This window comes from Stomoxys calcitrans, chromosome 2, assembly GCF_963082655.1.
Source record: "Stomoxys calcitrans chromosome 2, idStoCalc2.1, whole genome shotgun sequence".
Classification (NCBI taxonomy): Eukaryota; Metazoa; Arthropoda; class Insecta; order Diptera; family Muscidae; genus Stomoxys; species Stomoxys calcitrans.
In genome coordinates, this window is record NC_081553.1 from 148,729,945 (window position 1) to 148,754,388 (window position 24,444).

The window sequence follows — 24,444 nt, forward strand, 5'->3', positions numbered from 1 at the left end:
CTAGTGTCCGACGAAGAGGATATCGCAGAACCAATCCATGATGATGGTATAGAATGTTTATCTCCTAGTCAGAATGAGGTCCAAGTAGCAGTAACCCGACTAAAGAACAACAAGGCAGCAGGAGCCGACAGGTTACCCGTTGAACTACACCGGAGGCGACACGTTGATAAGTCGTATGCATCAGAACGCAAACCCAATAATTGGAACCTCAGCATACTATGTCCTGCACATAAGAAATGATACAAGACGATATGTGCCAACTACAGAGGAATAAATCTCCTCCCCAACGCATACGAGATGCTCTCGAGCGTACTGTTTAAAAGATAAAATCCTAAAGTCAATGAGATAATAGGGCTATATCAATCCGGCTTTAGACCTGGTAAATCACCTTATACCAGATATTCACACCAAATCCTTGAAAAGATACGTGAAGGACAAATCAACACCTACCATCTATATGTTGAATACAAAGCCGCGTTCCATACCTGTAAACGTTCAAAGAGAAAGAAATAGACTCTACACAATTAATAAGGCTCTGCAGGATGACACCCGCCGATACACGTTCCTCAGTAAGAATAGGAAAGAATCTCTCCGAACCATTTAATACCAAACAAGGTTTCAGAGAAGGATACTGCCGATCGTGTGATCTCTTTAATATCCCGCTGGAGAAGATTATACGAGATGTAGATGTGAATATGCTACTCGCCTATGCCGACGATATCGATATCATGGGTCGGTCACCGGAAGTAGTAACTGCAGCCTTTGAAAGAATCGAAAGAGAGTCAGTGAAAATGAGTCTGGCAGTAAATGGAGATAAGACGAAATGGATGGTTTCAACTCCCAAATCGCCCCGTACAACCGATCAGATTAAGAAAGTGAAGAAAGTTGGGAACCACAACTTTATGATAGTCAGCAACCTTATTTACCTCGGTACCACCGTAACCGAAACGAATGATACCAGTTTTACAATAAAGCGAAGAATAATACTGGCAATCAGATGCTACTTTGTATTAAGTAGTCAGTTTAGAAACAAGGCCACCCCTCAAAAGACGAAGATTACACTTTACAAGACACTGATACTACTCATGTTGTATGTGGTTCTGAGGCATGGGTACTTGTGAAAGCAGACGAGGCAGTGCTTAGAGTGTTTGAGAGAAAGATTCTTCGTAAAATATATGGGCCAGTTTGCCTTAATGGAGAATATAGGCGTTGTGTGAACCATGAGCTGTATGACGACGATAGCAAAGTTACACGTATCAAAATACGACGGCTGCGTCGTCTAGGTCATGTTGTCAGAATGAATGAAGAAGCGGCAAAGAATTCTTTTGAAGGCAAACACGGTGGTACAAGCAAACTGGGACGACCAAAACCTCAATGGAAAAATCAAGTGGTGGGAGACACCTCGAAATTTTGTGTCAGAGATTATAAATGAGCGCAGAAGATTTCAATGAAATCTGGTACTAAATAGGGCTTTTGTAGGCTTAAGACGCAAAATCGCAATATCGGTCTATTTGGCAGCTATATCTAAATACGGTACGTTTTACCACAACTCAATGCTCCAAATTTAAGCGAAATCGGGTTATAATTGGGCATGTTATGGCGTTAAGGCCATATACCGGTAGACGGTCTATATTGCAGTTTTGCGTAAATTAAGTCCGATCGGGACCATAATTGGCAGAAAAATCCAGTATTTGAAATTTCAACAAAATCGGATAATATATGCGCCTATTGTGAACTGAAAACGCTAAATTCGTCATTACGGCAGCTATATTCAAATATGGTCCCATTTATCTCTATTAAGAACACAGCCTGTGTACGGATAAAATACGAATCTGTGCCAAATTTCAGCTCAATTTTAAAATTTTGTAAGTCTTTAGCAAGATTACAATAGACGAACAGACGGATAGACACACGGCCATCGTTAAATCGCTTAATAATTTTACTTCGATCATGAATATGAAACTTTGTAGATTCGGAAATTAATATTTCGATGTATTACAAATGGAATGACTAAATGAATATTTCTACCACCTATCCTATGGTTTTCGATATAAAAATGAGAATTTAAAAAATGCGGATTTTGTCGCAGCGGAGTGGATTTTGAGATAGGAAACTGCTTCGCTTCCTCTCCGGGTTCAAAAAATTTCGCTTCCGCTCCGGCAAGTATAGGTCTGCTTCGCTCTGCTCCACACTTTCCTCCTAATCCCTTCTTTGTAGTACGGAACATACGAGTATTTTTTCTACCAAAAGTGAAATTTTAAGTATTGTCATTTTTCGAGTTTACATCCGTTCACAACCATGTTTTTACCAATGCTGGCTGCTGGCTAACTGACTGATTATTTAATGAAAAAAACAAAAATGAGACATTTGAGTGTACAACTCTGTACGCTCACGTACTTACACTCTCTGCCAAATGGATGAGACACAAGAGAAAAACAAAGCATATTTTGCTGTAAAGGAGAGACATTTGATTTAGGAGTTTTATTTTTTTGCTTGTATGGTGGTGGGCATAACAAACAGAATGACTACATAAGTGTGCCTCCCATACCATGGTGGTGGGTATAAAAACAAAAAAAAATAATATTTTAATTATTTGCCGATTGGCAGAGACACAAGAGATAAACATTGCAAACGAATTGTATTTTCGTATAACAAAGCATTTTTTGCAGTAAACGAAACATTTTTGGCTGAAGTGCAAAAGAGACATAATATACCACAATCGAAGTTACTTATAGTTTTATCATACACAAAGTGAATTTTACATCAAAAAGTGGAAATTTCACAAATCGCGAGTAATTTTCAATTAAGGAGGTAAAGGTTATGCAGTTAGTATAAAAATAGTTCTTTCCAAATAACACAGATTTGTTTGTGTAACATTTTTTTTTGCCTTGTAAGGCGAAGATCATTTTTAGTTCATGGTTCCCGTTTTATAAAACCAAAGATATCACAACACCAGCCATAGTATGACGCGTATCGATTTCTTGGAAATCCTATCGGATACTTAAAAGTATGAAGGCTTCAATGGGCGTTGGTTGGTAGGTTGTACTTATATCGAATTCATTGCGAAATCGTCTTTATGATACAAGCACGACACTGACTAAGCTCAACACCCTGGCTTCTAGCTGTTCTTTTTCCAATGCATGTGTCTGTGTATTGTAGTGATAGCTTTTTAGTACATCTTTCGGAAGTTGTTTTAATAACTTCGAACGCTGGACAACGGCAACGACTCTTGCTGTTACGCCAAGTATCCAGGTTTGAATCCCGGCAGGGCTCCGTCGAATTTTACTTTATTTTTCGTTTGAAGTAAACGATGTTTTGTTATCCAAATAGATGATTCGTTTGAATCGTCTTTCACTTGTGTTTCCTCATAAATTTTTCTTTTGCTAAGCACAAGCAATGTAAAAGAACATCAGACCTGTTTTGTTTTAGTGAAACGAGAATTGTATCGAATTGACATTTATACAAGACAGACAAGACGTAGTACGGATATAAACCAAGTAATCGGCACCTTAAATTTAAAAATGCATGAATCCTTAAAAAAATAATTTGACTAGGCCATCGGCCTTCCCCGGCAAGCCAACACGCCCTTTAAGAGGTTGGAATAATAGAAAACGCATCGCTCTCAGGTTTGTTGAGAGCCTTGGTGCGAATGATCCAGTATGTGACGATGCAGGCTGGTATCGGGGTCGATACAAACTAATTTCCTTCGGGGATCAAGCTCAATTGAAATGTATCGTTGTGCGCTTAAAAAAGACTGGTGAGATCCGGCCAGGTTTGTTGAGAGCCTTGGTGCGAATGATCCAGTATGTGACGATGCAGGCTGGTATCGGGGTCGATACAAACTAATTTCCTTCGGGGATCAAAGCTCAATTTAAATGTATCGTTGTGCGCTTAAAAAAGACTGGTGAGATCCGGCCAGGTGCAGCACTAGATTTAGTCAAGAAGGAAGATATTCCTTCTCAACCAATGACGCATGCCTGGATACCATGGATTCCGTCATATCGTGAATCTATACTTGGAAGTCTAAGAGAATGCAATCCAAATCTTTCAACCACCGACTGGAAGATTGGTGGATTGGATGAGGCTGATGGTGAAGTACTAAACTCCGGCTGTGTCGCAGACCTCAACAAGTTTGAAGGGGTTGTACCCTACGGATTTTTTTTTTTTCATTATTATTCTTACGTCTATAGATACATGTATCCTTACAGACTAATATAAATATACATATGTACAATGCAAACAACATTGAAATTTAACTAGGATTTATGCTCAGTAAGATCAAAAAGATGATAATATTTATTAAAATCTAAATAAATACGACGAAAAGGATCATTATTTGCAAAATCGCTTTGATGATATGGAATATTAAGCAATTGAAAACGTCTCGTTGGTCTTGAAGGAACGTTAATATTATGCCGGCTCAACAAAAAATCGGACTTCAAATTCTCGTGTAAAACATTTGAGATGAAAATGATGTTCAACATTTTCCTGTGGCTACTTTAGCTTTATTAAATTTATTCTAACCGTATAGGAAGGAACTGTTTGATAATTCCAACCACGATTACGAAGGTAAAATAGCAGAAATTGTTTCTGTACTGACTCCATTTTATTCAAGCGTACTTCGGACAAGAGAAATATATAAGTTCTTAGTAACTGAAGGATCTTCAAATTCTTTACTCCATCTTTTCATAAATCCAAGAGAACTAAAAGATTTAGTCGCCATCAAAGAAATATGTTTTTTAAAATTTAACGAAAGATCATCATGACAAGATCCAAAGAATGTTTTGAGGATGATCTATTGATGGAATCAAAAGACGAGGCTAACATAACAGTGGTGGAAGTTCTGAATTCTGGCTATAGTCCGGTTTTTACAGATAAATATCGGCGCCACTAAAGGTCCACGTGATGACAGGGTGATTTGACGTGGTTCTCATCCAGGAACCATGGGTGTGTGGAGGAATGGTTCGTGGGATAAGAATTAAGCGGAAAATTAAGGGGCAAACAGCGATTGCAGAAAACTCTTCAACGGAGCGAATGCCACAAGAACATTACATGATTGGGACATCTATAATCTGAGCTGATCAGATCCTGGGTGGAATTTTGTAGCTCCGTGGAGAAAACATCTGAGGCCTCTAGGCTAAAAAAGATTCTGTCCTCGAGACCTATTACGGTGGGATATATATTTAGAAGTCAGAGAATGAATGGACAATGTGTAGTGAGGAAACACTAGAACAACTCGTTGATACACATTTCCCGGAAAATTCTCCAACGGACATCGTGGCGCCAGAAGAGGTTGTCACTGATATGCATTTGTCGGAGGCTAAAACTGAAATTGTGTCCGAGCCGAAAATGCTTTGGGCGATAAGAATTTTCGACTCCTTTAAGTCGCCAGGCCCTGATGATGTATCACCGGTTGTAATTCTGTTTCTGATAGACTGGTTCCTTGGCTTAGGGAGATATAATCTGCTTGTATCAGCATGTCATGTATACCTGTGTGATGGAGGGACAAGAAGGTCATTTCCATATATATATATATATATATATATATATATATATATATATATATATATATATATATATATATATATATATATATATATATATATATATATATATATATATATATATGTATGTATATATATGTATATATATATATATATACATATATATATATATATATATATATATATATATTTATTTATATAGATATAGATAAAATAGTTGACTCCTGACATACTGCCATGTGATTCTTTGACGTTTGTTGTGTAAGCCAATGGTACCGAAGCAGGCGATCCATGATTATGCAAAAGCGCTGCTTTCAGACCTGGAAATAGAAGATATACATGCAGAAATAAAATGGAGGAATCTATATAAATATGTTTATATTACATTTTGTTGAACTGTCAATAAATAATCGCTAATCTTCTGGAACATAGCTATATCCAAGTTGTTCAAACAATACGTTCACATCGATGCAGTAGGCCAAATTACTGATTTCAGGGCTTTCGTTGAAAAGCGATCCAAACAAACTAGATTCCTCGGCCCTGCGAAATGTAATGTTTATATTTTCTTGTTCGGTTTGTCTTTTCTAAATCCCGAAAGAGATCATCTCCTCCAGAAGGGGCATATTCTGATTCGGAGATTATAACATTGCTTGGAGATGATTCAAAGTCAGTTAAGTCTGGTGATACGCCGTTAATGACTTTCGGAACAGTGTCGTTTTCCTTACGCAATACGGTCTTTATTACTCTATCAACATTTGCATATTTTATATGTTGCCTTTTGAAATGATATCCTCTTGTTTCAGTCGAACAGAAATAGCAATAATTTTTTGTATGCCCTCGTAGTGGAGTCCAATTAACCGGTTCCAGAAACGGCAATACAAAAGTACAGAGTGAACATTTTTTCCAGGATCTTAGCGTTGAATAACAAGACGATTAGCAAACCGACGGTATATACCATTTTCCATATACTAAGGGACAATTAAAATATTCTTCATAAGGAGAAATAATATGCTTATTAACCGACACATCTATTTTATGTCGTTTATCCACATACAATCCACATATACAACAAAAGCTGTTTCCGTTACTACACATTTTTATGTTATTTGATAATATTTTCGATCTTTGGTAAGTTAGTCTTATTATTAAGACTTTCTATTACTTCGCTTTCGGCATCAAAATCATTATTGTTCACTTACAGAAATTATAATGTACCAGTTTCGCAATCACAAGTTTGGTTCCGTTATATCCTTTATCTATTTAACTCATTAACGTTTAACCCTGTTTAACCCATAACAACCAAGGCCATACAAAAGATGATTTTTTCTAGTTCATTTATATAGATCATTAAGAACAAACAGTTAAAAGACTTAAAATTACAGTTCTTTTTCACTGAATGCTTGGTACCTTTGTAGGCTCTACATATTAACCCATTAAGATTTACCTATTTGACCCATAAAAAACCAAAGCCATAAATAATTGTTCAATTCTTTTATAATAATCATTTTATTTTTTACTCAATGAAACACAAATGTTGTTTTGTTTTTTTTTAGTGCGTTTTTTTCATATTTAAGCCACTGTAACCCATTTCTGTGTGTGAGTATTGTTTATTCTATAAATTTTTTTTGGAAACAATTAAATTTTTTATTTTTTGACATTGTTATAAGCACAGTCATGTTTATCTAGCACAACTTAGGCGTTTATTTGGGCTCACATGCTTTCAATGACTCGTGATAGTGACAAACGAGTCGTTCAGCCCTTATAAATTGTAAAGAAAAAACGAGTCATTTGATCAAAAAAGCTATGGTCTGAACATAGTATTGGATTTGGCACATTTTTCTGTTTTGGATTTGTATTATTTGAAAAAATTCAAATTTTTTAACAAAATTATAATTTTGCAGTGGTTTGTGGGTGTCCTTTTTTACTAGTTAAATGAAACAAACGTTGATATGCAAAAGTTCATTCATTCATTCGTGTAGCAGAAAATAATTTTTATGGAAAAAAGAAAAAAACCCTAATGTATATACAGTCGGACATCGACTTTTTTACAGTTTTTATTCATGTTTTTAGTAACATTTGCCTTGGTCTGAAATGCCAGAGAAGCCAGTACTCTCTAAGAAGTCAAAGTTTCCATATCTTCTATGGTAAACTCGTTCGTTACATTTAACATTTCTTGTGCATTGTCGGATCTATGTTATATGTCATTTCTGTGTCTGAAACACGTGTCAATACATTTTCGATAAAGTCATTCAAAGCTCCATATTGCAACCCTGGTCTATTGGCTGAATATAATTAATTTTTTTTTTTCAATGACACGTTGCTGATGGAGAGTTTTCCAAAGACGAATGGTACACGTATAAAACTGCCATTCAGATACTAAGCTCCTTCTTCTAAAAGGGACAAGTTTTCTACCCCTTCTAGATCGGGCAAATAGTAATTTGTCATAGAGGTATTAAGGTGTTTGCTTCCAAATGATTTTATGTAAGAATAGTAGAGATCTAATTCTAAGTAGATTGTCGAAGCTACAGCGATAAAGGGAAGTAGCCAAGTGAGAAACATGTTGAGTCCTTCTTATACCATAGACATACCTAATAATGCTGTTGAATACTGCATTTAATTTTGGTTGGCTTACACCCATAGATCAGACTAGGAATTAGATATGTCTTTGCTAACAGAATTCGTATTTCGATTGGTGTATAAGAGTGTGTGATCCACCGTGCACGCAGCTTTGCACATGTCTTCCCGGCAATAGCATTTATATGATTAAGTTAAAGAACTGTTAAAAGTCACACCTAAATTCTTAGCACTAGACACAATATCAATTTTCTGCTGATTTATAGCGATATCCAGGTCTCGCAAACTTAATCTTTTATTTTAGTGGATAACAATCACTTTCAATTTCTGGGGGTTCAAAAATAAACCATTTGCTGTAGCCCACTAATAGACATGGGACAGGTTTTGCAACGCATTCATTAATATTATTAACAGAGTAAGTAACTGTAAGTTTGTTAAAACTCGTAAAAGATCTTGGCCAAGTACCTTTTCCAATAACTAATTGACAGTACACCTAGTTAGGCCCTCCTTTGTCCATCTATTACTCCTTCATAACGGCATAAAAAAACTGCTGTATTGCAAACACTTCAAGAATGGTTTCATCTCCATTATAAATTGGTCTTATTGCTTAGTTTTTACTTAGATATATGTCCACAGTGACATGGGGCGGATTAATATCCACAAACTCTTTTCAACCTAGTTTTTCCATTGAAATAAATGTATTCAATTTCCACAAACTTTTTGCCAACTGCAATGTCAACAAAGGCTTTTTCTCTTTCAGCCTTATGCTTGTGAATTTCATTTCACTTTTTAAACTTTGCAACCAGCCGTTACAGTGTTGACATTTCGAACTTATCTTCAGCTTTGAGTAAAATACATTAACTTTAGTTCATTCGGTTTTTAAATTTTAAAACCCACAAACAGAGATATTTCCCATCTTCGATTTATTTTTATTTTGTTATTCAAACACAATGGCAAAATATACTTATACTCCCGGATAATGAAGGTAATTACGGAAAATCGAAGCAAAGACAACAATTCAAAAACATTTTGTCTATCCCGGATAATGAATACATTACGAAAAATAAATGCATCAGCAAGCTTTCTCCATCTAACTCTATCGTTGGCCAAGACCTTGGCTTGATTCCACTATATATGGGTTGATTTCAACTCTCTTTTTTTTGCTACAGCGCATCCATGTGTCTCCATCGTTGTGCTTGCGTGTTCCAGTCTAAGACATTTCTAGCTTATCATCGTCAAATGAATGAACCAAATGAAATAATTTCTCTTTTTAAATACGGTTTGGTCAGAAAATTCGAAATATTTTTTGTAAGCTGCGATTTTCATAAACGTGGATTTTGCGATTAGTCCCTTGTGTCAAGCTCCAAGTTGTACAGCCATATCATATAATAGATTTGGCATTTCTGACTTTAATCTTATATGAGTGTTACATGAGTCATTGCATCTCCAAACTTTGTTGAGTGCTCCCTATTGTATTCCATGGCTCTACCCAGGGATTGCTGCCTGATTGTGCCAATCACAGTTTAATGCCCTAAGGAGTATATTCAATGTGGTTTCCCTTTATATAAACAAATATTTAATTTATTTGTTTTTTGTGTTTTCATAATCTACTCCTTAATACCTTTCATTTGATATCCATATTGCCTAGGGTTAAAGGGGCTCAAAATCCTTAAGGTCCCGTGAGCCCATCCCGGGTCCAATATTTAAACTTGTTTTTACATATTCGTAATCTACTCGCTAATACCTTTTATTTGGTCACCATATTAACTAGGTTCGAGCATCTCACGCCCATTCTGTAGTGGTGGGTATAAAAAAGTATTTTTAAGTGCCCGACGTCGGAGCTTACGTTCTCGGTTGCTGGTCCTTCGGATGTAATTGCTGTTCGGTTGTTGTTAATTCCGATCCGTCCTATTCTTTTATTATTCCCGTTGGCTTTCATTGTTGCCGCTCATTTTGTTTTATTGACTCGCAAACCCCACGCATGTTTCCAATATTAACTGCATTTTCTGCTTGCATATTAAAATATATTCGCTTATCTTTGCGAACAAGGCATTTTGCGAAGGCGCGATAATTCGTCCTAGCTGTAGTTTTTATTACACTTGTTTTTGCCCGAAGCAGAGCGCTGCGTAGGCGTTTCCGGTGTTTTATTTTCTCTATATTTTTTTTGCTTATCCATCATTTGGATCGTCTTGCAATGCCTATGATAGAGGTAGTTGATGAGATAGAGATGGGCGATGGATAAATACCTAAAAGGTATTTACCCGGTAAATTGGGTAAATACCCTGGTATTTCTATAGCTAAATGCTGGGTATTTATGATTTCGCAGATATTTTGAATATAAAAACATTTTCCAAACAATTTTTTGGTGATTTCGTATTCATTGGATATAAACCTGACCTTGTGATTCCATAAAATCGAAATTTTGTTATGTGTAGCCGCTACATAGACCGATCTTCAGACTTAAAGTCTTGAGGTAATAAATTGGTAATTTTTCATGTGTTAGGCCCCTACCCATTTCTACGAAGTGTGGTCCAGATCGAACCATATTTAGAAAAGCTGCCCTATGTACCGACCGCCCGATCTCCCGAGATGGGGTATTAAGGATACATAAAAGATGTATTTATTACCCGCATTCGATGAAATTTGACACAGTGTGTTCTGGTGGACCCCTACCTATTGTTGTAGCGATTTGTTGCTCTATTTAAAAGAAACATACCTTACTTGATATAAAGATACTGTTGTGACCTTCAAATGCAGATAAGAATCATAGAAATCCGCTGTGAAAAAAAACTAAAAATCTACGAAAACGCATATTTTGATCAGTGTTGTCAATTAATTAGGGCAAAATGTTTTACTCGTTTATAAAGCACATACGGGCCTGTTCAGGTTTTTGAATTCGCAAAACGAAGAAGATGTTTTGCCTATATTTTCTCAGTGTTATTCTTTTATGGTTTGATAAAACTTGAAGTTCCTCTTACGATATAAATATTTATTTATAGTTTGCATTCCAGAACAGATATGGCAAATAAATTCTTTCGTTTGGCGTTTTCGAAAACCAGAGCAGGCCCGATAATTTTTTTTTTTCATTGCAGATTTTTAAATTTTTTTTTTATTCGATTATGTGAATAATACTCATTTAAAGCAGCCTTTAAAGCAGGCATAAATGCATTTTAATAAATAATTTAAAAATGCGATCACTCACAAATTATAATGCCTATACATTTTTAATTCTTACTTAAAACAATCAATATGTCTCCACCTGAGAAATATTTATTTTTCGCCAAAAATATTGTTTTTTGTTAATTCCGTAAAATTAATATCGGATAATTGATAATAAACTGTAAATTTCAATTAATTTCATTTGAGTAAACTTACCTTCCAGAAATCACAGTAGACTGTCACAAAGAATTGTTGACTTTTTCCACCGCAAAAGGTATTTGTCTAACTTCAAATAATTTTTGTAGACTTTTTAAAATTTTAACTAAGCATAAATTGTCTGCATATGACACTGTTGAAAGTCAAAAATGCTTAAAAATGATCCCAATAATGCTTTTTATTTATCGCTTGTTCTTGCACTTGAATTTACTGCGCTGCCATAACTTAAATAAAATTAGTTAACTGGCTTAAATTTGTTTTCTCGTAATAGGTTGTGCATCCATTCAACATGTTTTTGTTGGGAGTTATACATACATTTCAGTATTGCAATTAGGTTCTATTGTGGTATCATCGACAAATGTTATACATACATTATTTCGATAAAAATGAGTATTAGCTCCTTTGTTTAGAAGTTTTTATTATAAAAGCGAAGAATAAGCAATTCTTGAGAAACTGTTAAAACAAAATAGTGGTCGTTTAATTTACCTCCCCCTAATATAATATTTTTTTAAATAATTTCAGTTTCACTCGCCCGTTTTTGAGCCAAAACGATCTAGTTTGATTTTGACCGTAATTTTCTTTCCGAGCTATTCGCAAAGATGAATAAATAACATCCGCGTGAGGGTAAACGATTAAGAATTCGTTAGCGTATTAAATTATGTTGTTAATGCAAGTGTTGTAAAAAGTTGTAGTTATTAATATGAAAACTGAATTATTGACATATATCTTGTTTATTTCCTTTAATTATTAGTCATTACTGTACAAATATGGGGGACACCAGAGCTCAGAGGTTAGCATGTCCGCTTGTGGCGTTGAAAGCCTGGGGTAAAATCTCCTTGAAAACATCAGAAAATGTTCAGCGGTGGTTATCTCCTCCTATTGCAAGCGACACTTATGAGGCATTTACGTCAGTAATCAGCCGTGTAAACTTCTCCGCTAAAGTTGTGTAGATCGGCAACAAGCCGTTCGCATTCGGTTATAAACATGGGATCTTTCATTATTGAGCTTAAACTCCTATCGGACATAACTCATTGATATGTGAGTTGTGTCCCTGCTGCCACTTAATGGAATGTCCAGGGCACATTTGACTTTTCCTCTATGCATATGTATATTCATTTATTATTAAATTATTTATATATGGGTCCATTATGGATGGCAACCCAAATTCAGTTGCGTTGAAAACGGCCAAATTTGTTACAGAAATTTTCATTTTATAATGAGTTACGTACTTTTTTACAAATTTCTTAGTAGCTGAACATTAAAAACTCTGATATTGAATGAAATTGACAAAAATTTCCAACTTTAGACTAATTTTTATTTCGTGGTTTTGTCGTTGCCAGGAACGCAACTGTAGTCGTAAAATTAATTAAAACACACGTTTCAAATTTGATTTTCCAATTACAACAATCTCTAAGAGAGCAAGAGATTTCTCTTATATCAATAATAAGTGTGCCTCTGAGCGAAACCAAAACGTAAAGATGATAATAATACTGAAAATCTCACAAACGTCTCCTGTATGAGTGAGAACATAACCATCGCTGAAATTTGTTGGTTGACACCCATGCATTCGGCGTCATAAGCGTAATTTTTAGGAAACCTTTAATGTTTAAATAAATTTGAATTAACTTTATCGAAAAACAGTCCGTTTAATGGTGTATTCATATGATACATTGTCAACTATTTTTTTTTTTTCTAAAATCCCGAAATTTGTCTTTGCTAAGCCCTTCTACATATGAAATCTACAGTTTTAACTTCTTAGCTCCTTAAGATGCAATTTGATTGAAATTTGGTACAACACTCAACCAAATGCCGGCCTGGTGAATCCATAAATAGATTTAGGTTCCTTATAAACATATACCTTGATTTGCTTTTTGATATCAGATGTAAACATAAACATGATTTCCGGAATGGGAACGGTAAAAAACCAAAATTCATAACATTTGGTAGCATTATTTTCCAAAGCTAAAAGTTTTCATTTTCAAAATCCAAAAACTCTTCTAGTGAACCAAGTCATGCATTTCATTCGCATTTTTGAATGTTATCACTGGCAATAAGCATTAAATTATTTTCCTCCAATATGGAGCACATGGGTTTAATTTTTGATGTAAAAGTTATGAAAACCATCTTCATATTTAAATTCTTGAACACAAACAATTCTTTTGATTAGTGTTGGGATTCCGCATTAAATATAGGCCTCATATAATGAAAACATCTTAAAATTTAATGAAAAAAATTTGCTTTTACTTAAGTTATTTTTAACCTTAAAAATAAGGTTGCAAAAATTTCTTACTATTATCAATGCTATTTTTGACTTTTAATCAAACGCGCGTGGTCTCCTTCAATGTAAAGGTAATTTCTTTTTCTTAAAGTTAGTATACTGCAATAAAACGCTCCTCTAATTTTGCTTAAAGATATGCATATATATGTGAAGGACGAGATTTTACAGATTGATTATACTATTTTTAAGGTTAATAAATCTTATAACTTTGTCTTCTTGGTTTGGCTCGAGATCATCGAACAGTTAACAAAAACAGGTGTTGGTGTTTTATTTAATTGTTTTATTTATTTGTAATTTAAACCAATATTTCGACCACTGCCGGTTATCTTCAGGGTTTGAAATTTTGAAACAAAACAATCGACTTTTCCTTTGCAACGTGGAGTGTGTGCGTCGTAAACGCAATTTCGCACTACACTTGAAATACATACATAAGTACGATCTACAAATGTACGACCTCTGAAGACTTCACATCAAATGTGATTCATAATTCCCCACCAAGGACGAAACATTTATTTACCACATGTGTTTATTTTTATTCGATCGTTTCTCTACGTACCCATCTCCCCAGCAATTAGTTATACAATTTCGCAGGGCAGACAGGATTCAACTTGGTATGCCAACAAACTCGATTTAAATAAATCTAGAGTTACTGTTACTACTTTTATGACCTGAAAAACCTGCCATTCATCACTATCAAGTGCAAATGGAGACAAACGCTCTACGCTAATCGTTTAAAACGTGTTTTTGATGAATTTTTTCAGCACTTAAGTCCTGTGACAAATGCAACCCGGTTAACAAACGAGAAAGTAGCTTTGTGAGGAAAGCGCAGTTGTGCCATTTGGTACTTTTATTCAACGATTGAAGTAGAGCTCAATAAATTTGGCATACAGACACACCTTGGTAATATATATTGGATGAGAAAAAGATGTTATTATTGGTACTATAGTACTCTTTGGTACCTTCATCAATTCTACTTTCTCCAGGAGCAATTTTTTACTATTAAAGGCCATATTCGACTTTGTTAGGAGATCTTTTTGGACCTATAGTTTACATGTCTGGATATAGCATATCGACACCAGGAACAATTTTTTTAATAAATAGCCATAAGCGTCCCTTTTGAACTAATCGCTTGCATTACTGGGTGGAGCATCCCGATACCTATCAACTGACCAAATTTGGGACGGCATCTTTTTCCATGTGGCTATGGTGGTCACAGTTCTCTCCAGAAGCATTTTTTTCCATAAATTGCTATTTTCTTCACATCAAATTTTTGCAGTTCCCTTCCTAAAATGACTACAGAATCACAAATCACAAGATAATATGCATATACTCAATTTAAAAGGGATATTCGTGTTCTACACAGTATATGGCAAAATGGCTTCGACAATTAGAGGCATATTTTGGGAAGACATTTTATAACAAAAAAAAAAAAAAACAAAGGAAACCACGAGAAAGCCTTATTACATTTCTTAAAAAAAAAAAACAAGTAAGGATGGGCTAAAGTCGGGCGAAGCCGACCTTTTGATACCCTACACCACATTGAGTTTGTAGGCCATATTCGACCTAGTTAGGAGATGTTTTTGGGCAAATAGCTAAGATTGCTGTGTAGACGACCCAAGGCCCATTTGACCATGGCGGACACTTCCAAAAAAACAAATTTGCCCATAGAAAATTAGTTAATTAATTGACCAATTAAATTTGAATTGCAGAAGTGCAGTTTACGCGAAAAATCGACAAAATTAAATTTTTGCAGTCCCCTTCCTAAAATGACTACAGAATCACGAATTCCTTCTCCACTCAAGTGAAATCATGCCGAATATATGCAAGATAATATGCATATATTAAAGTTTAAAGAAATATTCGTTTTCTACACAGCATATGGAGAAAGTAAAGGGTGATTTTTTTGAGGTTAGGATTTTCATGCATTAGTATTTGACAGATCACGTGGGATTTCAGACATTGTGTCAAAGAGAAAGATGCTCAGTATGCTTTGACATTTTATCATGAATAGACTTACTAACGAGCAACGCTTGCAAATCATTACCAAAATCAGTGTTCGGTTCGAAATGTGTTCATTCACCGTAACGTTGCGTCCAACAGCATCTTTGAAAAAATACGGTCCAATGATTCCACCAGCGTACAAACCACACCAAACAGTGCATTTTTCGGGATGCATGGGCAGTTCTTGAACGGCTTCTGGTTGCTCTTCACTCCAAATGCGGCAATTTTGCTTATTTACGTAGCCATTCAACCAGAAATGAGCCTCATCGCTGAACAAAATTTGTCAAAATTTGAACACATTTCGAACCGAACACTGATTTTGGTAATAAAATTCAATGATTTGCAAGCGTTGCTCGTTAGTAAGTCTATTCATGATGAAATGTCAAAGCATACTGAGCATCTTTCTCTTTGACACCATGTCTGAAATCCCACGTGATCTGTCAAATACTAATGCATGAAAATCCTAACCTCAAAAAAATCACCCTTTAGAATTTACGAAGGTACCAAAAAGTATTTTAGTACCAATGATAAAATAATTTTCTCATCCAATATATATTGTCACGGCGTGACTGAATGAAAGCACCAAATGGCACAATTGTATCTCGAAAGATACGCTTTCCTGACCTACTTTTGCAGCATTTGGGAACGTAAATCCGTAATACGTTGAGTTTACATCTACTGCTATAGGAACCAAGAAACGACTCCAATAAGGATTTCATGTTTGGCATGTGCTCGGTCATGTGAAAGTTATATAATAATTTATTTCCACAAGCCCAGGAAGGGCCGAGGCAAAATTCGATCTAAGAATTGCAGTTTAATTTTTTTTATTAAGGAAACCACTTAGCATTCTATACTTTAGGAAGATTTTTAGTACTAGTTTTCTATACAAAAACTTGCGAAATTTTGTGACCTCGCTATGTTACTTTCTCGTTTGTTAACCGAGCTGTATTTGCCACAGGGCTTATGCATGCAGAAAAAATTCATCAAAATCACGTTACAAACGATTAGCTTAAAGCGTTTGTCTCCATTTGCACTTGATAGTGACGACGACCGCGCGAATATATAGCGGGAAATGTTCTAGACTGGAAGAGGTAAGTCGAGGTATTACTTCAATATTATTTGGTGGATCTATTAGTAATTGATATAGGTCGGATAAGCGATGCTTGTTGTACTATCTTTCCACTGTATTATAAATGAATAAAATATGAATGAATAAAAATAAAGTATTGCCTTGAATTTTCTGCTATTGATGATATGATGATACGGGTCAAAAATACATAATAATATAATAAACCAGCCGTTAAACCAGATTTTAAGAAATTTGTTCATTAAGACACGAAAATGCACAGTTTCATTTCAACCATGCCCCGCCTTAATGTACTAATAGTTATTTCATTAAATAGTCCATTGCCCAATTTATACGTTTCTCCATTGAGATCAATTGTACTTACCACCCAAATGCAATGAAAAACAGAGGCACATCCAGTTGATCGCGGCCATGTTGTTTAGTTGCTGTCGCGATCGCCTATGTTGTTAATGTTGCTGCGGTCGACTCTGGCCAAGTGTGACGTTTAAAGCAATTACACGAGCTTTGCTTTAAGCTGCTACAAGAGCGATTTCAAATTAATTTTCGTTGATATTTTGTTTATTTATTTGCTACGTACAACGTTTTCTGCTTCCTTTTATTTATTCAATGTTTAATTCAATATTTTGGAGTTACACTTTTACAAGGCCTGCTGAAAAGCAATTCCATTTACTTGGATAAGCCAATTCATCATTTGCGCATATCTTGTTTAAGCAACAAAAGAAGGGAAATATTCTCATACCAGTGATTATTGTCGGTGAGTATTCAAGATTAGCTGTGCTTTTATATCCGTGGATCCAATACATTAGGTAAGAGGAAGATCAGTTCAATTTTCTCCACGTTCAAAATTTCTACCAATCTTACGATTTGCCCTTCTAGGAGCTCAAATCTATTTGGGAAGTCTATTTCAAATGGAATTATTTACAATTATACACTCATCGAAATTTGATACATAGCAGTTTTTGTCTGCTGAAAGTCGTAAAGCAAACAAGATTGCTACATTACCTCACATATGACCGTTGTTTTAGCAACCTTTTCGCTCTGTTATTTTGAATAAAAAGATCTGAATACGCACAAGATAAAAAGATAGTTTCGAATAAGTTGACAAGCAAAGAAACGGCAGTTGAAAATGTTGTTAAATCGTACATCTGCCCACTAACATTCGGTTAAGGAACAGAGTTGATAGTTCTTCCATATCAATGAGTGCTGCAAGTCGATGCAAATTTAATCTCATCTCTTCGCAGAGAAGTGTTACACGGCGGAATATTTCACAAATGTCATAAACATTAGAGAGGAGACATATAGCGCTAAACATTTTTTGGTGTTTTCGGCAGGAATCGAACCCAGCCGTTCAGCGTCATAGGAGGATATATAACATCTATATCACGGTTGTCACAAAATATTAAATGATTAAAACAAAGCGCGCAATTTTGTCGAAAGAGTTTACTTATTAGAAATTACTTTCGTGGGCAATAATTATTGGTTTTTTGTGTGTAAATAGTTTCCGGTTTTAGCTAAAACTTTTGTAACTTAAATTCATTGTTAAAGAGTATAACAAATTGAATCATGAAAAGTCAGACTACTCGTCACCCCCAAGGAAAAGTTGTTATGTCTGTTGAAAAAGGGACAGAATTAATTTTTTGATAAAACAGCAAACATTTTCTGCTGGTTTTAGATGGTCAAAATTTGAAAGCAGCCTAATATGTCATAAATACTTGAAAATTTAATTTTGTGTATTGCATCTTATCTTTTAATTTTGGCAATTTTGAAATGACTATAAATAACAGCAACAAATATAGGCCTATATACGGAACAAATTAACGTTAGTTCACAGTGAATGTTTTAATTGTTGGTTAGAAACTCACAAATTTTGTAATGTTGATTTTCAATTAGGATCGTTATTTTTCCAGATTACTTACAGCTCAGACCCAAGTGCCTTTAGTTTTGCTTTTATTTCGAATAGAAAAGCAAAATAACTAAAACCTTTAAACACTAGAAAGATCAACCGGTCATTTTGACCGATCATTTGACCCCTTGTATAAAGTAGTACCACTATTTGCCAAATTTTATCAAAATACTAATACCACCCGATTTGTTGAGGAATATGGGAACGCTGTGATCAAATGGAAACACATTTTGATTCCAAGCAAATGTATTTCTTCGGAAAAAAAAATCTCTTAACTTTTCTTGTGTTATATTTCATTTTGCTATAGTATAGTGTATAGTTAAGCCTTATGGCCCCATATAGCCATGATGGCTATATGGGGCTTTGGGAGATTTTTATGGGTGGAACGGCCCTCTTTAAAAGGATCTCATTTTTAATGTCATTTCGTAATATACTCCCGAATACTTTTCATTTCAATCCCATGTTGACCAGAAAATGACAAAACGTATGGAATGTACATTGTACCTGCTCATATATACTCCATATCCTTCACAACACTGTACGACCCTTGATGAACAACGCCTAATACAGATTTACTGCTGTTCGACTGTGTACTTTAAAAAAGTTCAAACATGTTTGATACACTAATTTCAGGTTTGATACCCAAACAAAATGTTCGATGCCCGTAGCTGAACTGAGACATGAATAAAAAATATTTTATTGTAGTTAATTTGTTTTTCAAAATGTAAATGCGTCTACAACTTTTGATCTAATCTAGACATTTGTAGAAGAGTACATAAGCTTTCAGAGACTAGTTGTTAATGTTCCATATCTTGAATTCATGGTGAGATGCAGGTTGTCAAAGTTGACCTTCTATCGCCTCTATAACCTTCTGAAGGCTATAGATGTTAATTTACTGAACCGATTTATACGATTTTTTTTTACGGAAAATACTGCGTGGGAAGATGAAAAACAACCCTTGACGACCTAGTCGGCTACATAGAGGGTTCTCTCCCTGCCAAGGAATATACAATGGTAGCATTTTTTGACATTGAAGGTGCTTTCAATAATGTAAAACCCCCGTCAATAATGAAGGAGTTGGAGTTTTTAGCTATCAATTGTACCGTAAGAAATTTTATTAATAACTTTCTCAATAAAAGATGCTTTATGGCAGGCTTGGGATCTGTGGATCTAAAAAGATGGGTCAGGAGAGGAACACCTCTAAGAGGTGTACTGCCCCCTCTACTTTGGATTATAGCCATTAACAATATATTATTGTCTCTGGAAGAAAAAGGCGTAAAAGGCGTATGCCGATGACATGGCAATTGCGGTTAGGGCAAGTTACCCTGCACTCTAAGAGATATACTTCAGCAAGCTCTACGTGCAACAGCAAAATGGGCTACCGAAAGTGGTCTGCGTATAAATCCGTGTAAGGCAGAAGTAGTTCTTTTCAGCAAGAGATACAAATTGCCTACAGAGTAACCTGTCTCCTTGGGTGGAGAGAATGTTCCATTTACAGAAAGCGTTTTGCTGGACAAGAAATTTAACTTCAAATCCAACATTTTGGGAAAGGGCAAGAAAGGCCACTCTTGCCGTATACACCTGCAAGTGAGCCATTGGCAAAAGTTGGAGGTGTAGACCGCATGTCTTGCATTGGGTATATACTGCAGTTGCCAGACCTACAGTGCTATATGGTGTTGTGGTCTGGTGGACGGCGCTTCAAAAGTCCACCTATTTTTCAATACTTAACCGGATCCAAAGGATGGTTTGTTTGTGCATCACAGCCGCACTGAGGACGACGCCATCAGATGCACTGAATTTAATGCTACATCTTATGCCTCTGGACATTGTGGCTAGACAAATTGCAGCGACCACTGCCGTGAGGTCAAGGGAGCTTTCTCATTGGCCATGTGGCGGCTACGGACACTGTTATCCTTGATACAATATCCAATGTTCCAGGCAGTGTGGATTACACTCTACCTCGGCCGCTTTCACCTGTTCTGGGTGCCGGGGCACAGAGATTTTCCAGAGAATTGTAGAGCGGATGAGCTTGCGATACTAGCAGCTACACTACACATTCCAGGGACACTGGAATCTGTGGGCATGCCTCCAGCGAGTTCAGGCCCGAAGGACAACGAATGATAGATGGTCACAAAGAGGGGGCTGTGATCATTCCAAAACTATGTGGCCTAATCTAGACTTGAAGAGGACTACCGCTTTGCTGTCATTGGCTAGAACAGACGTTTTAGTCATTGTGTCCGTCATGACTGGTCACTATCTAATCGGAAAACATGATGAAAGACTGAAGGTTGCCAGCAACGATTTTTGCAAAAGCTGTGAGGACATCGAAGAAGAAGAGACTATGGAACATCTTTTGTTTGTGTGTCCCGCACTAACAGTCAGAAGGAGTTCCACAGTTCCACTTTAGGTTCTCATTTCTTTGTGAACCTGTCTGATTTAGCGAATGTGAACATTCGCAAGTTATTGGGCTTTTTGAAGCGATCAGTATGGTTCAACGGTAGGAACTAGAAGTCATCCTCCTTCTTCTGTTCCTGTGGTATCACAATGGACGAAAACGTCTAAGTGAGTCTGATGGCAGACTGCCACTTAAACCTAACATAACCTCTACACCACAGAAAGTATATTTTGTTTAATACTGTCGAGGTTCTCCATTGTTCAAACTAAAAGGTATAAATTTCTTCATAAAAAAGCAGAAAGTAAGCATCAAAATTTTCTGTGTGCCTGTTTTATTAGTTTGCTAACAATGAAATGCACATGCGCATGCCCATGCATTCAGTTCTTAAACATTTTTTTCAGCAATATAAAAAAATCCAAATGGCTTTTCATAGAAAAAATACATTGGTGTGTACATGTGTACACACCTACCAATAAGTACTTGGACCCATTTTTTAATATCATATTCGTACTCTACTTCCAAATTCCTTTCTTTTGAGTCCCATATTGTCCCAATCGATCAGCTCCCTCTTCGATGTGAAAAAATCTTATAGTTTATTTCTCCTTCCTTGGGAGGCAGGCCTTAACGGCGGCCTCATCAGACGCATAACAGTCACACAAAAAGATTACATGCATCCACCTACTCACTAATAAGTGAGCAGTGCTATGTTAGAAGAATGCCTTTCGAATGAAATGTTGGTTCTTGTTAGTCCACATTTTCTAATAGAACAGTAAAAATAATTTAAAATCCAACAGGTGGCGGTGGCGGATGGATGATCAGGATTTGCATGAAATTTAAATGTGTATTCATATTGCTGTTTTCAAAATGTAAATTTTTTGCTATAACAGCAAAACGATTGCTGGTATATAGTAAAGCGGCGAATAGTAAGTGGTTTCTGAATATCATTTTATTTCGTTTAAATTTTTTTTAAAAATTTGCAGCCGTATTCACGAAGAAATAAAACAACTTTATAAACCGAAAATAGGTAAAATTTGTTTTTTCGCATTCACAAGCACACAATAGTATATTTTTCCTTTCATCAACCAATATAAAATTTGAAAAAGTTATTATTGGTTTTGCCCTTATTTCACACATTTCTCTATCTACCCTTACGAATGAATGCGCTAAATGTAAAATTACCTCAAGTTCGCTCAGGTCAAATCCTGGGCACCCACCACCATGGCTTTTACTTTTAATGCCTCTATATAAACAAAATTTTGCGTGAGTGTTAATGACGATACGTGTACAGTACACTCCAAATTCCCGCCGAATCTGCTATATTCCATTTATAGACCTATTTAGAATCCATTTCAACCAAGTCGGCCTCTATAGGATCTAGCTATCAAATCGTAGGAACGGTTTTTTGGTCTGTATCTGTACAGTGATTAGTGTGGTTGTTTGAGAGCAATTGTTTTTAGTCATACTCAGATTGTACAAAAAGTGGACCCGTTTTAGAGAACGGAACATCTATTTAAAGTATAAGATGGATTTAAAAATTTAACGGTAGAGTTGCTTTTGCTCGTGATGCGAAAAATAAAATAATGTTGTCCATATCTCAGACAAATTCAGAGAGTGCCTACAGCACTTAATTGAGGTCGAGTATCAGACACTTTCTGATGTTATATTCTTCGATTGATGGTTCATGCTACTCGGACAGGTTAAAGCTAGAAGACAGAACGGGTCTAAGAGCCCATATTATGGGTCCATAGACCGAGCTGGCCTTTGAAGGAAAGCGTCAGGTAGTACGGTATTAACGCGCGATTGTCGACATTTCTGGAACCGTTAACGGTCCATTGGGGCGATAACAACCAAGACTATAGGAGCAAGTACTGTCGTGGAGTTCGCGCTTTCTCTAAGCATGACTCAATACGCATAGATTTGGTGCCGGAACATACCGGAGTATGGGGAAATACAAGTTTAGACGTCTACACACTAAGAGCCAGAGGACTGTTATCAACAAGCTTGGTGAATGAAGTCTTTCAAAGCAGTTAAGGGCGTGGGTGACGTAGTGCCATTTAGCATTGCGGAAGCCACTTAGGGCATAGAAATGTATACGACCAGGGATTATGTAAGGTAAATGAAATTACTTGTATATATTAACTTTTTAAGTCAATACTTATTTGAATATCATTATGAGCCCTGTTCTGAATAACAATTACCTGGGAGTTTTTTTCCCCCACTCCCTTTTCCTCTATTCTGAATAACAATTTCCTGGGAGATTTTCCCCTTATTCTAAACAAACTTCGAAAAAATGGAAATATCTCTCAGAGAATAAAATGTAGGTATTCTAAAACGAAACAATGAGGAGAATTGGACGATACAATTTGGGACAAACAAATCAAAGGGGGTATGGATAAGAAATTACGAATTTAATTCTTTTTACAAAAAATTATGGTTTAAATGTCATGTATCCACCACAGAAGATTTGCATAAGTTTTTCAGTTTTATTGACAATTAAAGACGAGTATTCTAGATTGGTATATGAATATATAAAGATATCAAATATGTGGTTTATATTTAAATATTCTTAGTCCCATATGTATAAACAGATGTCCGCTATGGGGCCCGCCGTTTCAAGTCGGACTCTAAAAGGAAGTCCCTTATATTTGAGCTTAAAATAGAATCGGGCAGCACTCATTGGTATGTTTTTAATGAAATGTTCAACTTCCCAACCACCAAGTGAGTGAGTACCAAGATTGCCCTAGTGTGCCTATGTACCAAAATTTTTGGCTCTATCTCAATTTACAAAGAAAGTAGCAAATGGTACCAATTGCGGCACCAAAAATTACATTTTCTTCTACCTCGAGAACTATGTTTCCCAGGTACACTTTTTAACAATCATAACTTTTAGCATGAATTTGTATTTGTTCCCCAACGAACAAATTCCGAAAATCCGCGTAAGCATTAAGTTTATATCTTTCTTTATACGTGAATTTGAGCAATTTCGTATTACTTTGCACTTTCTAGTACTCCCCGGCGTCTTATACAGCGTTTATGTCTATGTAGTCTTTAGCCGAAGCTTCAACAATTGACTGACCTCCATGTCAAACAACACCTGGTACGTTGTCTCCTTTAGATACTAGATCTCTTTACTTCCGTAATCTGGCAGTAAAGCGTTTCTTAAATATATGTACACTGCGTTTCACCAGGATAGAACCACTGAAATATTGGCCAAAGGAAGCATCGTACCTAAAGATGGGAGAGAGTACTTGGATTTTGTTCTATAAAATTTGTGAAAGGGATGCCACTCACTGCTACCACCAACTTTGCCATATGTTCTGTATAACG

The 24,444-nt window shown here is 35.9% G+C and overlaps 2 protein-coding genes across 16 annotated transcripts in view; one reads left to right on the top strand and one right to left on the bottom strand.

The window, feature by feature from the left end:
- Nucleotides 1–24,444, top strand: part of LOC106084621 (tudor domain-containing protein 1) — a 787,010-nt gene that overhangs the window by 391,181 nt on the left and 371,385 nt on the right. The gene's annotated exons all lie outside the window — the stretch shown is intronic.
- Nucleotides 1–24,444, bottom strand: part of LOC106092742 (uncharacterized) — a 338,752-nt gene that overhangs the window by 309,750 nt on the left and 4,558 nt on the right. For 2 of the 11 annotated variants that reach the window (XM_059361959.1, XM_059361953.1), the window contains exon 2: nucleotides 17,184–17,520. In XM_059361959.1, the coding sequence (XP_059217942.1) occupies nucleotides 17,184–17,232 (49 nt within the window). In that variant the 5' untranslated portion in view covers nucleotides 17,233–17,520. Of the gene's footprint in view, nucleotides 1–17,183; nucleotides 17,786–24,444 lie in introns of all 11 variants that reach the window. The other 9 variants (XM_059361962.1, XM_059361951.1, XM_059361956.1 and 6 more) reach the window with 8 other exon arrangements.